The 18,347-nt window shown below is 43.1% G+C and overlaps 1 protein-coding gene across 1 annotated transcript in view; it reads left to right on the top strand.

Annotated features, from left to right (window-relative positions):
• LOC112252318 (cadherin-13) overlaps positions 1 to 18,347 on the top strand; it is a 610,184-nt gene that overhangs the window by 327,069 nt on the left and 264,768 nt on the right. The window contains exon 7 of the mRNA XM_024423437.2: positions 5,054 to 5,198. Coding sequence (XP_024279205.1) covers positions 5,054 to 5,198 — 145 coding nt within the window. The remainder of the gene's footprint in view (positions 1 to 5,053; positions 5,199 to 18,347) is intronic.

The raw sequence follows: 18,347 nt of genomic DNA, 5'->3' as shown, positions 1-18,347 counted from the left end.
TGCCTGCCATTGATTCAGTTTGGACTGTGAAATTCTCTCGCTGCCTTTGGCTCATTTTCTTAGGGCACCACATGCTTACAAGAGCATTACGAGTCATTCAGCAATGTATGCAGATTTAGCAAAGAATGCCCAATGACTGTATTTTAAGTATATGAAAATTCTCCCTTCATTAATTTAGACCTTTGGGAGTGAGCTGCATGCTCTTACATGTTAGCACCTTTTTTTCTATTTAGAACATGAAAGTGTTCTTCTCCACAGAGGGTTCTACATGGAACCCAAATGTGTTCTCTTGTGGGGACAGCCGAAGAACACTTTTGGAACCCTTTTTTCTAAGTATATAGGCTCCTATACATGCCATACCAATGCTCTATTCCTCTGGGGCCACAGGCTTTCATCCACATTGAGATACTAGTTAAGCATGTGCCATGGGGATGTGTGGGAGTGCTAATTCAGTCGACTCCACAGAACGTGCGTGAAACTATGGGGGGGTGGTGCATATGTTTCATAGTCCCATAGTAAGTAGTTGCTGGTATGTCTATCAGAGAAAGAAAGAGAGAGGAGTTACAGATTTGAGAAGTGAATTACCCAGCTATGCTAGGTATACTATGTTGTCACTGACTTCAGTCATTGTCTTCGATCTATTGTTCACCCACAATATAAATGATCTCAGTTAGAGGTCCTGGGCTACAGACAAGTACTCATTCCAAGTACTTACACATAATAATCTCAGTTAATGTAAGGTCAAATGTTCAATTGTTTAATACAAATGCTTGTCAAAAGATGGCTGCCTGATCATTTGTAGAAGCTACTGAAATCGATGAGGTGAATTCGATACCCAAAGTATGTATAAATAATGAATTTATAGTTACAATACATAATGGACATGCAAACACACGGGCAGCAGACGGTGTGGCTTTCTTTAGCTATCTCTTAAATCACTGGTCTGGTATCTCTCATTCATCTGGCCCTGATTTAGAAATAAATGATTTAGAAATAAATTAACAGATAAAGCAGGGACGGTCTGTAATGAGAGATACTTGCATCATGACATGGTTTTCCACCAGCCAGAAGGGTCACCCCAACTCACCTCACCAGAGACAGAGCTCTAGTCACATGGACAAAGAAAGAAAGAAGTAAAGAAATGCACTGTAGTACATAGAATTTGTGTACATTGTCTAAAACTCTCTCTGTACAGCACCAGGAGTGTGTACTGCGAGATTAAGTGCAATTGACAGGGTGTAAACATTTGAAAGAAATGGAATGTTTGAAAACAACAAAAGGTAAGAGTACAAGGCAACCAGTGTCATTTAGCCACTGAGTTAGACTGGAAAATCAAAGCTATTTGATGGGGTGAGTTTGTGGCATTTGAAAAGTTATTGCATACAGTACGCACAGTCCTGCTTTTGAAGTCGGGCTTATGTTAGCCGTTTCCTTTGTCTCCCAATCAGATGACGGCTCTGTTCATACATTCTCCGAAGATCAGATGTGAGGTGCCTCGCTCACAGCTAATATTATCTTAGTCGCTCAGACATGGCACGCTGTGAGGTGTGTTTGTGTCAAGGAGAATATCAATAGGACTCACAGGGGGGCCTGTTTATAAATCCCTGTCTCCAAAGGAAGCCTTTTGTGTTCCTAAATATCCCTAAATGAATGTGTTATCTCATTTAGGTGTTACCCTATTCATGTTTTGTTCTTTTGGTGTGTGTGCATGTGCGTGTGGGTGTGTGTGTAATTATCAGGATTAGTCTGTGTTTTGATTGTTAGAATGTATTAGGTGTACATAAGGAGCCGCTTATGTCATGTTAGGCGGCTTATTTAAACCACACATATGCTACGGTACAAAACACTGAAATATGAATTACTTTTGATGGTTCAGGCAAGCTGGATCAGATACACAGGACTAGATGGTATGTGTTTTTTAGTCTAGGCCATATACAGGCATATATACTATATGTGTTTTATGATTTTAACCTTTGTGTTTGTGTGGGACATGGTTTGCTGGAGAAAATCAGATTGTGAGTTTGCTCATATGAGCACCATTAGTTGGGAGTCAGTTTTGCTGATGAAGACATACATGTAGGTAGAGGAAATGCCCCCTCATAAATCCCCTGCTACTGTAGTCTGTGCTGCTGCTTCCACACCGACAACACAGCCGAGGAGAAAGGACAGAGGAGAAGAGTTGATAATGTATAGGGCCATTAGGTCTCTAACCCCTAACGCTCTCACTTCACCTTCTGTTCAATACTACCATTATGCCTTGTGCGCCTGGCCTGGGGCCCACCACTGGAGATGGCGAGATAGAAGAGGTAGAGGGAGAGTGGATGACCTGTGTGATAGAGAGGGGGAGAGATGTCATGCAGTACTGATAGTGGGTGGAGCAGGAGCAGCTCATGTGCTAGATAAGAGAAGAGAAGGGCACTGCCACCGAACCACTCTCTGTGATGGATACCTTGGGTCTGACTCTCAGGGGAATTATCCTGTTAGCTATTTCTATTGGACGGCAGAGAGGAAGCGGGTACATAAGTTATTCTGATGGTGTGAAATAGTGGACAGAGGTGACTGTGTGACTGTAATGTCAAGTGATGTCATACACTAATTCAATTTTTTTCATTTTAGTTTTAGAGCGGCTCCTTATGTTCATTATCTGTTGAAATGACACTGATCCAGTCTGGGGTTAAACACTTTCAAGGTACCGGTACGTGACGTCTTCCGACAATATCTTCAAACAGTGCAGAGTACAATGAGCATACTGAGTAGCTCTCCATATAAACTATGGGGCAGGTAGGGAAGAATTAACATTAAGGCTCTTCTCATTTCAACGTTGAAGTGTACGACACATGATGCTAAATTGGATCTCAGACGGGTGGGTATGTTAACTAAGCAGAGCTGGGGCTCACACTCTGACTCATAGTAATTCAATCAGCTTGCTTGTGTCAGATGTTGGAATTTGTTTGTTTCGCCTGTGCTCTGCTAAGCCGGAGAGGTCCCGCCTGTGAGGGGTTGACAGACTGGGCCCATACAGCAGCGTAAGGAGATGTTGAATACATAAATAAATGATATGGGCCTGTGGGGAGAGGGCTCTCAACTTTTCTTAGAGGAAGAGCCAATGAAGCTCCACCCCCAGCCTAGCCACTTTTACAGAGAGAGAAGGGGGAGGGGAGAGGGGGAGATGGAGAGAGAGACTAAACTAAGAGATATCACAGTGAGAAACCAGGAACTGTATGGCAGAGTAAGGCAGGATAAGCACCACAACACTGAGGGCTTATGTAAAATCTGTCTCCAGGAGCTCCAGAGCCTGATCGAGGCTGGCAGGCAAGGCAGGCAGGCAGACCAGGCAGGACAGCGGGCTGGATGGAGGGAGGGAGTGCCTTTCATCACACAGGTACCTGATACAGTGTCAAGACCTAGGAAGGGAGAGAAGTGGAGATGGATAGAGGGAGAGAAGGGGACATTGTGAAGAGGGAAGATAGGGAGAGATAAATAACTATGGTGAATGAAAGAATCCATAGTTTGATGAGAGCACACTCTAGAGTCATTCTGGGAAGTGAGTGAGGGGTCCCGCTGCGCAAAAACTGGTTGAATCAACATTGTTTCAACGTCATTTCAACCCCCCAAAATTATTTTTATGACTTTGAAAAGTCATTGAATTTGCAAAAAGTCATCACCAAAGGGAATTGTCTTTTTTTCACCTAACTTTTAACCTAAATCCAATCACATGAGGAAATGTTTTGTTGATTTCACATTAAATTCACAACAGACAACTCAACTAAATTGTCACGAATATTACCGAAGGTGGCCCCCCCTTCTTGTTCGGGTGGCGCTCGGCGGTCGTCGTCGCCGGTCTACTAGCTGCCACCGATCCTTTGTTCTGTGTTCGTTTAGTCTTGTCTAATTGGTATCACCTGTTTCTTGTTTGGTTGTTTGGATGGGGTTATTTAAGTTCGTTCAGCCCGCTTCTGTTTGTGCGGGCTTGTTTGTCTGTAGGTGTTAGAGTGATTTATGTTTGTATTTCGGGTTTCTCGCTGTCCTTTATTTTTGTTATTTTGTTACCAGTTTTGTTCTTGTTATTTTTCCTTGGACATTAAAGCGTGTTTTTCCCGCATCCTTTTTGCTCTCTGCGCCTGACTCCACACCCATTCACTCATTGTACGTTACATAAATGTAAATCTAAACTAAATGTTGAACTGACGTTTGCACTCAGTGGGGTGAGTGAGTTTGAGATGCTTCCTGTGATTTGGAGCTTACTAGGACCACTTCATATCTGAGAGCAGGCCTAATGTGTCCTCTCATTGTGTCTTTTCATTGGTAACATGGCAAAGCATTACAGGTCTCTAACACCAGATCCATCCACTTCATTCAGGAACAGGAACATCCACTCATCTCTCCTGCTGGTTGAGAGTAATTGAGGACCATGGGCAACAAAACGCAATGTAATTACCCCCCCTGCACAGAGCCTAGGACTGATGTTTCAAAGTCTCTAAGTGACATTTTCACTTCAGCGGAAGATAAATGCTTGCGACATCATTTGGGTGAAAATTACAGTCGTTAACTTTCATCACTGTCCATCTATTCATTACATTATATGTTCTGCTGCTGTAGTGTTGTGAAAGAGAGAGAGAGAGAGAGAGAGAGAGAGAGAGAAAACAGAGGCAAATGGAACAGCACTAGATTGGTATCACTTTCTGTTTTTGTTTTTTTACATAGAGTTTACAGTGCTTTAAGTGGAATATCATTGGAAACAATGTAGTCACTACTTTATGTGTTACGTACCTATGTGTCGAGTGTTTGTGTGTGTTTGAGTCCGAGAATAAATACATAAACTACTCTTGTTCATACAACATATATATTTTTTCACACATTTTCAACCACATGATTGACCTCTTCTTCTCATACATTAATCTCTCAGGTGTTTAACACGCAATCAGGTACTCTATACTTTCACAAGTCTATCGACCCCAGTGTTCATCCCGCATAAACCCTACAATGCCAACTGGATGAGTGAAATACTCTTGTGACCTTTGAACTCCTCTCCTGACCCTTGTGTGTCCTGCAGCTGGAGGTGTCTGTGACAGACCAGAATGGGAAGCTGGTGGAGGGTCCTGTAGCCCTGCTCGTGGACGTCAATGACCAGAATGACAACAGGCCCATCTTCAAGGAGACCCGTTACGCTGGAGAGGTGCTGGAGGGCTCACCTACAGGTAGGAGACGCTGCTCTCTCTGATTTTCTATGGCCATGTTGGGTAATATTAATTAGTGCACACTGCTGCCAACATTTTGCAATGGATAAAGAAAACAAGCGTTTCTTATTGGACAAGTTAATGGAGACTCTCCCCATTTCGGGCCGTTTGGTTCCTACTGAAGATAACCCTGGGTCAAGGGAAAGCTAGTATGAAGGGTGATTGAGTGTCACCAGTCTTTGACTAGACTATATAGTGTTGCATTAATTGTGGTCTCTGTGAAAGCTGCTGAGGGGACAAAAGAGAGACAGGAACATTTTGGAGTAATTACTTTGTCATATTGATTATTTGTGCTCAGTACTTGAGCACATAATTGTTCTCAAGTGCTTCTTCAATTTTGAAAGACATACATTAAGACACATTTTGAAAAAACCCATGAATGTGTCAGAATAATGCACGTGTTTAGTACACACCTTGGCAAACAATGTGACCATAGAAAGGTGAACATCATCAGTTGAGCTTTTCATTCCTTTCCTCCTTTTACGAGGTCAGTGTTGTTGTCTTTTTGTTGTTCAATGAATCACACAGGAAGCAGACCATTTGGAAAGTAGATGAATTCTCCTCTCTCTTCTTTCCAGTTCTATGGGCTGCAGAAATTAGAAAGTCAGAGAGAGAGCAGAGCCCTTTGAGGTCTGAACTCATTCCACCATATCACACACCCTCTCTTACCACACACTGTTCTCTCCCTCAGCTGTCAATCACTATGTGTGTGTGTGTGTGTGTGTGTGTATACATATATGTATGTCCGTGTGTATTAGTGTGTATGTGTGCACGCGTGTGAATTAGTGTGTGTGTTTGTGATAGACAGAGAAAAAGACAGTTAGAAAGAGAGAGAATGAGTTTGCACGACACAAAAGGGAAACTCACCAGAACTTCCAGGATTATGACTTCCCTGGAGCGGATCCTTTGTTTGCTCTTCCCAGAGCAATTGAACTTATTCCAGAGGCTGACCCAAAACAACACAGGCGAAGGAGAGGTACTCGAGGCAGGCTTCTGGACCGACTTAGGAAGCGTGCACACCACCCACCGCTCGCGAGTATTTTACTTGCTAATGTCCAATCTCTGGATAATAAAATTGATGAGCTCAAGGTGAGAGTTGCTTTTCAGAGAGACACCAGGGATTGTAACATACTCTGCTTCACGGAAACATGGCACTCTCTGTTTGACTCTTTAAAGCCAGTTGGGTTCTCAGTATATTATTCGCCGACAGGAACAAACATCACTCCGGGAAGCAGAAGGGTGAAGGTATTTGTTTTATGATTAACGACTTATGGCGTAACTGTGATAACATACAGGAACTCAAGTCCTTCTGTTTACCCGACCTTGAATATCTCACAATCAAATGGCGTCCGTACTATCTCCTGGGAGAATTTTCGTCAATAATAGCCACAGAGGTCTATATCCCCCCCAAATGTTTCCCCTTAAGCAATTGCTTTTTTCTGGACACTCTTATGTAAAGCCTAGGTCTGTGGAGTGTACGGCTTCAAGTGCTATGGACAGATACTCCAATCTCTACTGTGGAGCTTTGCAGCTCCTTCAGGGTTATCTCTGATTAATGCACTCCTTGCCTGGTCTGTGAGTTTTGGTGGGCGGCCCTCTCATGGCAGATTTTTGTGGTGCCATATTGTTTCCATTTTTTAATAATGGATTTAAATGGTGCTCCGTGGGATGTTCAAAGTTTCTGATATTTTTTTATAACCCAACCCTGTACTTCTCCACAACTTTGTCCCTGACCTGTTTGGAGAGCTTATTGGTCTTCATGGTGCCACTTATTTGGTGGTGCACCTTGCTTAGTGGTGTTGCAGACTCTGGGGCCTTTCAGAACAGGTGTATACATACTGAGATCATGTGACAGATCATGTGACACTTAGATTGCACACAGGTGGACTTTATTTAACGAAATATGTGACTTCTGAAGGTATTGTTTCCACCAGATCTTATTTAGGGGCTTCATAGCAAAGGGTGTGAATGCGTATGCACGGACCACTTTTCCGTCTGTTTCTCAAACTAGAGACTCTAATGTACCTTTCCTCATGCTCAATTGTGCACCGGGGCCTTCCACTCCTCTTTCTATTCTGGTTAGAGTCAGTTTGCACTGTTCTGTGAAATAAGTTGTACACAGTGTTGTATGAGATCTTCAGTTTCTTGGTAATTTCTCACATGGAATAGCCTTCATTACTCAGAACAAGAATAGACAGACGAGTTTCAGATTAAAGGTCTTGTTTCTGGCCATTTTGAGACTGTAATTGAACCCACAAATGCTGATACTCAACTAGTCTAAAGAAGGCAAGTTTTATTGCTTTTTTAACCTCTAGTGACACCCCATCCCGTGAACGGGACCGTTGTCATCATCTGACACGAATTAGCATAACGCAACGGACATAAATATTCCTAGAAAATGTTCCTATTCATGAAAATCACAAGTGAAATATATTGAGACACAGCTTAGCCTTTTGTTAATCACCCTATCATCTCAGATTTTCAAAATATGCTTTACAGCCAAAGCTAGACAAGCATTTGTGTAAGTTTATCTTTAGCCTAGCATAGCATTTTGTCCAGCTAGCAGCAGGTAACGGAAATCAGAAAAGCAATCAAATTAAATAGTTTACCTTTGATGAGCTTTGGATGTTTTCACTCACAAGACTCCCAGTTAGATAGCAAATGTTCCTTTTTTCCAAAAATATTGTTTTTGTAGGCGAAATAGCTCCTTTTGTTCTTCACGTTTGGCTGAGAAATCGACCAAAATTGCGGTCACGACAACGCCAAAAAATATTCCAAATTAGCTCCATAATATCGACAGAAACATGGCAAACGTTGTTTATAATCAAGCCTCAAGGTGTTTTTCAAATATCTATTCGATAATATATCAACCGGGACTGGTGGCTTCTTAGTAGGAGAGAAAGAAACAATGGCCGCATTTGTCCTTTACGCACCAAACACTATGAGAGACTTCAGCTGACCTCTGACGCAATGTTGACTTTCAGGCTAATTTTTCAAAATAAAAGCCTGAAACTATGTATTGTGACACTAGACACATTAGGGAAGCAATAGAAAAAGTAATCTGGTTGATAGCCCATTCACTGCTCAATAGGGACGCATTGGAACGCAGAGCCTTCTAAATAAGAGTCCCTTCCTGTTTGGATTTTTCTCAGGCTTTCGCTGCAACATCAGTTCTGTTATACTCACAGACAATATTTTTACAGTTTTGGAAACTTTAGAGTGTTTTCTATCCTAAGCTGTCAATTATATGCATATTGTAGCATCTTGTCCTGACAAAATATCCCGTTTACTACGGGAACGTTATTTTTCCAAAAATGAAAATACTGTCCCCTAGTTACAAAAGGTTAATCACCATCAACAGTTTTCAGCTGAGCTGACATAATTGCAAAAGGGTTTTTTAATGATCAATTAGTCTTTTAAAATGATAAACTTGGATTAGCTAACACAACGTGCCATTGGAACACAGGATTGATCAAATCAAATCAAATGTATTAATTTAGCCCTTCGTACATCAGCTGATATCTCAAAGTGCTGTACAGAAACCCAGCCTAAAACCCCAAACAGCAAGCAATGCAGGTGTTGAAACACATTGGCTAGGAAAACATCCCTAGAGAGGAACCAGGCTATGAGGGGTGGCCAGTCCTCTTCTGGCTGTGCCGGGTGGAGATTATAACAGAACATGGCCAAGATGTTCAAATGTTTATAAATGACCAGCATGGTCAAATAATAGGTCGGGGACAGGTAGCACGTCCGGTGAACAGGTCAGGATTCAATAGCCGTAGGCAGAACAGTTGAAACTGGAGCAACAGCACGGCCAGGTGGACTGGGGACAGCAAGGAGTCATCATACCAGGTAGTCGTGAGGCATGGTCCTACGGCTCAGGTCCTCTGAGAGAGAGAAAGAAAGAGAGAAACAGAGGATTAGAGAGAGCATACTTAAATTCACACAGGACACCGGATAAGACAGGAGAAGTACTCCAGATATAACAAACTGACCCTAGCCCCCCAACACATAAACTACTGCAGCATAAATACTGGAGGCTGAGACAGGAGGGGTCAGGAGACACTGTGGCCCCATCCAATGATACCCCCGGACAGGGCCAAACAGGAAGAATATAACCCCACCCACTTTGCCAAAGCACAGCCCCCACACCACTAGAGGGATATCTTCAACCACCAACTTACCATCCTGAGACAAGGCCGAGTATAGCAACCACCAACTTACCATCCTGAGACAAGGCCGTAGTATAGCCTACAAAGATCTCCGCCACGGCACAACCCAAGGGGTTCGTTGCTCCAGAGCGCACAACCCAGACAGGAAGATCACATCAGTGACTCAACCGACTCAAGTGACGCACACCTCCTAGGGATGGCATGAAAGAGCGCCAGTACGCCAGTGACTCAGCCCCTGTAATAGGGTTAGCGGCAGAGAATCCCAGTGGAAAGAGGGGAACCGTCCAGGCAGAGACAGCAAGGGCAGTTCTGATTTTTGCTCCAGAGCCTTTCAGTCTTGATATCACCTTCACACTCCTGGGCCAGACTACACTCAATCATATGACCCACTGATAGCGATGAGTCTTCAGTTAAGACTTAAAGGTTGAGACCGAGATTTGCTAAAGTTATTAAAGTTGACCATAAAGATGCAGTGAAGACCGATACATATGTGATATATTTTACATCATTTCCCATCAATTCCCATTATTAAAGTGGCTGTAGTTGAGTCAGTGTGTTGGCAGCAGCCACTCAATGTTAGTGGTGGCTGTTTAACAGTCTGATGGCCTTGAGATAGAAGCTGTTTTTCAGTCTCTCGGTCCCAGCTTTGATGCACCTGTACTGACCTCGCCTTCTGGATGATAGCGGGGTGAACAGGCAGTGGCTCGGGTGGTTGTTGTCCTTGATGATCTTTATGGCCTTCCTGTAACATCGGGTGGTGTAGGTGTCCTGGAGGGCAGGTAGTTTGCCCCCGGTGATGCGTTGTGCAGACCTCACTACCCTCTGGAGAGCCTTACGGTTGTGGGCGGAGCAGTTGCCGTACCAGGCGGTGATACAGCCCGCCAGGATGCTCTCGATTGGGCATCTGTAGAAGTTTGTGAGTGCTTTTGGTGACAAGCCAAATTTCTTCAGCCTCCTGAGGTTGAAGAGGCGCTGCTGCGCCTTCTTAACGATGCTGTCCATGTGGGTGGACCAATTCAGTTTGTCTGTGATGTGTATGCCGAGGAACTTAAAACTTGCTACCCTCTCCACTACTGTTCCATCGATGTGGATAGGGGGTGTTCCCTCTGCTGTTTCCTGAAGTCCACAAACATCTCCTTAGTTTTGTTGCCGTTGAGTGTGAGGTTATTTTCCTGACACCACACTCCGAGGGCCCTCACCTCCTCCCTGTAGGCCGTCTCGTCGTTGTTGGTAATCAAGCCTACCACTGTTGTGTCGTCCGCAAACTTGATGATTGAGTTGGAGGTGTGCGTGGCCACGCAGTCGTGGGTGAACAGGGAGTACAGGAGAGGGCTCAGAACGCACCCTTGTGGGGCCCCAGTGTTGAGGATCAGCGGGGTGGAGATGTTGTTGCCTACCCTCACCACCTGGGGGCGGCCCGTCAGGAAGTCTAGTACCCAGTTGCACAGGGCGGGGTCGAGACCCAGGGTCTCGAGCTTGATGACAAGCTTGGAAGGTACTATGGTGTTAAATGCCGAGCTGTAGTCGATGAACAGCATTCTCACATAGGTGTTCCTCTTGTCCAGGTGGGTTAGGGCAGTGTGGTTGAGATTGCATCGTCTGTGGACCTATTTGGGCGGTAAGCAAATTGGAGTGGGTCTAGGGTGTCAGGTAGGGTGGAAGTGATATGGTCCTTGACTAGTCTCTCAAAGCACTTCATGATGAAGGAAGTGAGTGCTACGGGGCGGTAGTCGTTTAGCTCAGTTACCTTAGCTTTCTTGGGAACAGGAACAATGGTGGCCCTCTTGAAGCATGTGGGAACAGCAGACTGGGGTAGGGATTGATTGAATATGTCCGTAAACACACCAGCCAGCTGGTCTGCGCATGCTCTGAGGGCGCGGCTGGGGATGCCGTCTGGGCCTGCAGCCTTGCAAGGGTTAACACGTTTAAATGTTTTACTCACCTCGGCTGCAGTGAAGGAGAGGCCGCATGTTTTGGTTGCAGACCGTGTCAGTGGCACTGTATTGTCCTCAAAGCGGGCAAAAAAGTTATTTAGTCTGCCTAGGAGCAAGACATCCGGGTCCGTGACGGGGCTGGTTTTCTTTTTGTAATCCGTGATTGACTGTAGACCCTGCCACATACCTCTTGTGTCTGAGCCGTTGAATTGAGATTCTACTTTGTCTCTATACTGACGCTTAGCTTGTTTGATTGCCTTGCGGAGGGAATAGCTACACTGTTTGTATTCGGTCATATTTCCGGTCACCTTGCCCTGATTAAAAGCAGTGGTACGCGCTTTCAGTTTCACGCGAATGCTTCAATCCACGGTTTCTGGTTTGGGAATGTTTTAATCGTTGCTATGGGAACGACATCTTCAACGCACGTTCTAATGAACTCGTACACCGAATCAGCGTGTTTGTCAATGTTGTTGTCTGACGCAATACGAAACATATCCCAGTCCACGTGATGGAAGCAGTCTTGGAGTGTGGAATCAGATTGGTCGGACCAGCATTGAACAGACCTCAGCGTGGGAGCTTCTTGTTTTAGTTTCTGTCTGTAGGCAGGGATCAACAAAATGGAGTCGTGGTCAGCTTTTCCAAAAGGAGGGCGGGGCAGGGCCTTATATGCGTCGCAGAAGTTAGAATAGCAGTGATCCAAGGTTTTGCCAGCCCTGGTTGCGCAATCGATATGCTGATACAATTTAGGGAGTCTTGTTTTCAGATTAGCCTTGTTAAAATCCCCAGCTACAATGAATGCAGCCTCAGGATGTATGGATTCCAGTTTGCAAAGAGTCAAATAAAGTTCGTTCAGAGCCATCGATGTGTCTGCTTGGGGGGAATATATACGGCTGTGATTATAATCGAAGAGAATTCCCTTGGAAGATAATGCGATTGTGAGGAATTCTAAATCAGGTGAACAGAAGGACTTGAGTTCCTGTTTGCTTTTGTGACCACACCACGTCTCGTTAGCCATAAGGCATACGCCCCCGCCCCTCTTCTTACCAGAAAGATGTTTGTTTCTGTCAGCGCAATGCGTGGAGAAACCAGCTGGCTGCACCGACTCCGATAGCGTCTCTCCAGTGAGCCGTGAAGCAAAGAACGTTACAGTCTCTGATGTCTCTCTGGAATGCTACCCTTGCTCGGATTTCATCAACCTTGTTGTCAAGAGACTGGACATTGGTGAGAAGTATACTGGGGAGTGGTGCACGATGAGCCCGTCTCCGGAGTCTGACCAGAAGACCGCTACGTTTCCCTCTTTTTACGAAGTCGTTTTTTTGGGTCGCCGGCTGGGATCCATTCCATTGTCCTGGGTGAAAGGCAGAACACAGGACCCGCTTCACGAAAGTCATATTCTTGGTCGTACTGATGGTGAGTTGACGCTGCTCTTATATTGAAACCTAAGATGACCTGGGGTACTAACGTAAGAAATAACACGCATAAAAAACAAAAACTGCATAGTTTCCTAGGAACAGGAAGCGAGGCGGCCATCTCTGTCGGCGCCGGAAGTACTTATGACTTTTAACACCTGCCTCTGATTGAGAACCATATCAGGCCAAACACAGAAACAGAAACACAGAAACAGACAAACTAGACATCCAACATAGAATGCCCACTCAGATCACACCCTGACCAAACAAAATATAGAAACATACAAAGCAAACTATGGTCAGGGTGTGACAGTATCAAAAATACATTTCGGATTGTTCTTATTTTCCTCAATTAAGTTGGAAAAATAGGGTGATCGAGCAGCAGTAAAGGCTCTTCGATACTGCACGGTACTGTCTTTCCAAGCTAGTTAGAAGACTTCCAGTTGTGTGTGGCGCCATTTCCGTTCCAATTTTCTGGAAGCTTGCTTCAGAGCTCGGGTATTTTCTGTTTACCAGGGAGCTAGTTTCTTCTGAGAAATGTTTTTAGTTTGATGGTTACTGATAATGGGCCTCTGTGCTCCTATATAGATATTACATTTAAAAAACTGCCGTTTTCAGCGACAATAGTCATTTACAGTATTAAAATGCCTTAAGGATCTTGGTTCCCAATTGGGGATCAGCCCTCCCACCGTCAGCTGGAATGTGGCACATGGAACGCAAAAAATATTCTTAAAAATATTTAACCTCCACACATTAACAAGTCCAATAGCTCAAATGAAAGATAAACAACTTGTTTATCTAGCCAGCAAGTCAGATTTCTAAAATGTTTTATGGCGAAAACATAGCACATATTTATGTCAAACCACCACCGAAGACACACCGAAGACCAAGCTAATTTCCATAGCCAAATTGAACAAAATATGCAATCACCAAACGCAGGATTAAAAGAAGAATAATTTCACTAACCTTTTGAAATCTTCATCAGATGACAGTAATATAACATGTTACACAGTACATTTATGTTTTTTTCAATAATATGCTATATATATCCATAAATCTCTGTTTACAATGACGCCATGTTCAAAAAATGCTACTCGAATGTCCGGAGAAATGCGATAGCTCCGGCAGATGCCGTCAGCTAACATGGAATACACAACATAAACTTAGACTAAATATGCATGTTCTACATATATATAGAAAGATACACTTCTTCTAAATGCAATCGCTGTGTTACATTTTATTTTTAACGTTACAGATTTCGTTCACTAGGCTATAATATGAGTCGGCGCTCAGGAATTAGCATTTTGGCTCCTCTATCTCGGAGTCCACAGAAACCCAAATTTAACACATAAATATTCCCTTACCTTTGCTGTTCTTCCATCAGAAGACCTGGAAGGGTTTATACTTACCAAAAACAGCTTTAGTTTGGAAGTCTGTGTCTTTCGGTGATCAAACACGACATATTTCGGTTGAAATGCAGCCAAAAAGTCAAGTGGGTGCGCACCAAAACGTCGAAATTACATATTATATGTCGACTAAACTTGTCAAACTATGTTCAGAACACAGCGTTAGCATGTTATATAGTTTCACAGCAATTCTCAGGACGATCAGAAACACACGAGTCGTTTAATCAATCTTGGAAGAAAGACATCACCCGAGCAGAACGCGCATGAGAGTAACCTGTTTTCTCGCGTGACCGAAAGGTTTCGGCCGCCAAAACTCTCGTGAGCGGCGATTCTCACAATGAGAAGCCCCATTGAAAGCAGACATCGCGCTGAAGACATAGAAACTGTTCACAGGACTGTAGGTGCTTGGGAAGGGTGGGGGCGATGACATCAAAGTTGGGCCAACTTTTATGATGACAAGAGAGAGTTTGGGAGAATGAGTGCCCTGAGAGTTCTGCTTTACATAGAGACATAATTTAAACGATTTTAGAAGCTTTAGAGTGTTTTCTATTCAATAATAATTTTTATATGCATATATTAGCAATTTTTGACAGATTTTTTTTCTGTTTACTATGGGCACGCAATCACCCCAAAGGGGGCAGCAATCAGCCCTAGCTCTTAACATTGTATTTCTACATTGTATTTCTGATCAATTTAATGTTATTTAAAAGGACAAAAAATGTGCTTTACTTTCAAAAGCAAGGACATTTCTAAGTGACCCCAAACTTTTGAAAGGTAGGTTATATGTATATATGTTATATGTATATACGTATCTCATTCCTTACTCATTCCTTACTTAGATTTACGTGTATCTTGGGTATATGTTGTGAAAATGTTAGATATTACTTGTTCCATATTACTGCACTGTCGGAGCTAGAAGCACAAGCATTTTGCTACACCCCGCAATAACATCTTCTGAACAGTGTATGTGACCAATACAATTTGATTTGATTTGAGATGATATCAGGTCCTACCTCTGTAAAGAGCTGACTTGTGCTCTTATCATTGGCACACAAATAGGGATGGGCACAGCCATTTGAATATTTGAACGGACGTTGGTATTCGAATACATTGCGAAAGTATTCCTTTTTGAGTTAATTAAATATTTTTTATCAATGAAAATCACATCAAATCAAAAGGCTTTGTCTCAATTAAATAAAATTATCTATGTGACATTGCTACACACAAGGATATAGAATGCCATTTGAAACACTTAATTTAATAAAATAACAAACTTTAGAATTGAGTTTATTTGACTTATTCCCCATAAAAAGACATTGGCTACCTAATAGCCTACAGAGCTCTAACGTGTGTAGCTTGTTGCTGTTGGCACTACAGAGGCTCCATGTGTAGCAACATGAAGTGGGAGATCTATAATCAATGCGAAATGGAGTAACAATTACGAAATTAAGTTAGCTAAATGAGAAGGTGTAGGCTACAAGGAGCAACCGACAGGTGGGCTATTGTTTAATCTGAATGGAACGTTGTAGACAAGGATGGGTAGCGCAGCAAAATAACCTTTGTGTATCTTAGCTAGCTTCTTTAAATTGATTTGATGCTGTGAAGACTGGCACTGCCAGATGGGATGATAGATAACTTATGACTTTTACAAGTTTGTCTAACTAACGCGATTCAGTGGCTACTTTTTCTCTCTCTCCCTCAGGTGTCACACACACTGCTGGCCCCTGCCCAAGTTGCTTAATGTGCAACCTGTGTGACTCAGGAGAGACATGTGCTGCAGCTGTTAAGTAGGCTGCGCAGTAAGCAAGTGTCCAAGTTTAAACAGTTACAAAAAACATCAGAACTTTCCGGAAATCTGAAAAATCTTATGATATTATTTGCATAGTGACATAATTTCATATGCCTATCCCTACACACAAGCACATATACTGTACATACCACTACATCTCCAAAAGCAGAAGATGAGGGAGGAAAGTCAGCAGGCAAAGAGAGAAATTAATCCCACAGTCAGTAGAGTAACACAGTGTTATTCCCCATGGTGACAATAGTCTTCAACTGCACAGTTTGGCTGTATGGATACATACAGCTTGGCTAATGAAGGCATAATGATGTGCAAACTATCATTGGGGTAATAAAACAGTAGGCACAGAGCTCTTGGTTGCACACTGAACTAATATCAAGAACCAAAGCAGGTTTTTCTAATAGCCAAAGGTCCAAATTATGGAATTACTTTAGATATCCCTGTAGCTCTTAGTAAAGTTATGGTTTAAAGCCTTGCAGTGAATTGGGTGGGATTCAGGAATATGACAGATACCCAATGGGCTAGGTTTTTATTGGGATATGGAGGTTCAGGCCAAAATACAGATGAATCATCTTAGTTAAAAGTGCGAATCTTTTTACTGAGACAAGTTAAGGCTTTGCAAATTCCGCTGCATTAACATTTCAGAACTACACTACATGAATAAAAGTATGTGGACACCTGTTCGTTGAACATCTCATTCCAAAATAATGGGCATTAATATTGAGTTGGTCCCCCCTTGCTGCTATAACAGCCTCCGCTCTTCTAGGAATGCTTTCCACTTCATGTTGGAATATTGTTGCTGGGACTTGTTTCCATTCAGCCTCAAGAGCATTAGTGAGGTCGGGCACTGATGTTGGGCAATTAGTCCTGGCTCGCAGTCGGCATTCCAATTCATCCCAAAGGTGTTTGATGGGATTGAGGTCAGGGCTCTGTGCCAGCCGGTCAAGTTCTTCCACACCGATCTCGACAAACCATTTCTGTATGGACCTTGCTTTGTTGCCACATTCTGTTGCCACAATGTTGGAAGCACAGAATCATCTAGAATGTTATTGTATGCTGTAGTGTTGACTTTGTTAGAAAGGTGTCCTCCTATGACGATGCCACGTTGAAAGTCACTGACCTCTTCAATAACATCCATTCTACTGCCAATGTTTGTCTATGGAGATTGCATGGCTGTGTGCTCGATTTTATATACCTGTCAGCAACGGGTGTGACTAAAATAGCCGAATCAACTCATTTGAAAGTCTGTCCACATACTTTTGGCTATGTTGTGTAGTTTCCTGCCTAGTTTGGATTCGATTTAATCTAGAAAGTAGAATCAGGTCCTCCGAGTGACTCGCTTTAATAAGATTGAAGCTGATTTGTTTTATTTGCTATGATATGTTTCAAAAATGCTGTGGTCTTGATTTAATTTCACTATATTTTCATAACATCTCTTTGGTGCAGTTGCCATGGTAAATCAAATTGAGATGAGGGATTTGACTGATGATGTACAGAGGAGACAATTAAATCCTGCTCTCATTTCACTTCTACAGTGCTCAGGGTTGTTGGAAGCGGGTTATGTGGGGGGTGTGGGGGCAGATGGGATACATTTTCAGTCAATCACACACAGTGCCAGTAGAATGTAATGAGATGAATTTAGTGCACTTTGCCCCTGCTCCTGAGAGGTGGCACCAGGCAAGGTGTACAGTAGTTATTTAGCTAGGTGTCTATGTGGACAGGGGTGGGTGTGAGATGAGGTTAATGGGATCAGTCTCATAATTATGCCCCTGCCAATACCATACTAATCAGGACCCAAACCCACAGCCTCACACTCAACATGCCCCCATGTCACTCAGCAAATGACCACTGACTCCAGCATCATTAATCACAGAGGTGGACAGGTCCTAGATGCGTCCTGGACCTCTGCCCTGTCCTGTCCTGTCATTAATATGGACTTCCCAGGAGGAGGGGTCCAATCAGAGACCTCACAACCCTACTGCTGGCCTCAAACATGCTCCCCAGGGTTAACCCTTACTCTCCCATACCATTACTGTAACACACAACCTGCAGAGGAGCTGATTTGTTTGTGTGATTTCAATATTAATGTGTGAGGAGCAAGCATGTGTTTGTGTGCTCTCCAAAATCGAATACTGTAGTATACTGTAGAATATTACACTACACATGAACATGTGTAGTACTTACTATAGAAGTTAGTAGTATACTGTAGAAGTATAGTATACTATAGTAAATATTACATTATTATCCCCCCAAAAACACTGTAGTAAATTCTACAAAAATGTCTTCAAAAACACTACAGTTAATAAATAATAAACAACATTATAAACTGGGTGGTTTGAGCCCTGAATACTGATTGGCTGACAAATGTGGTATATCAGACGAATACCA

This window comes from Oncorhynchus tshawytscha, linkage group LG06 (genome assembly GCF_018296145.1).
Source record: "Oncorhynchus tshawytscha isolate Ot180627B linkage group LG06, Otsh_v2.0, whole genome shotgun sequence".
NCBI lineage: Eukaryota > Metazoa > Chordata > Actinopteri > Salmoniformes > Salmonidae > Oncorhynchus > Oncorhynchus tshawytscha.
The sequence above is the reverse complement of the archived record's forward strand: the minus strand, read 5'-3'. Positions and strand labels throughout refer to the sequence as shown.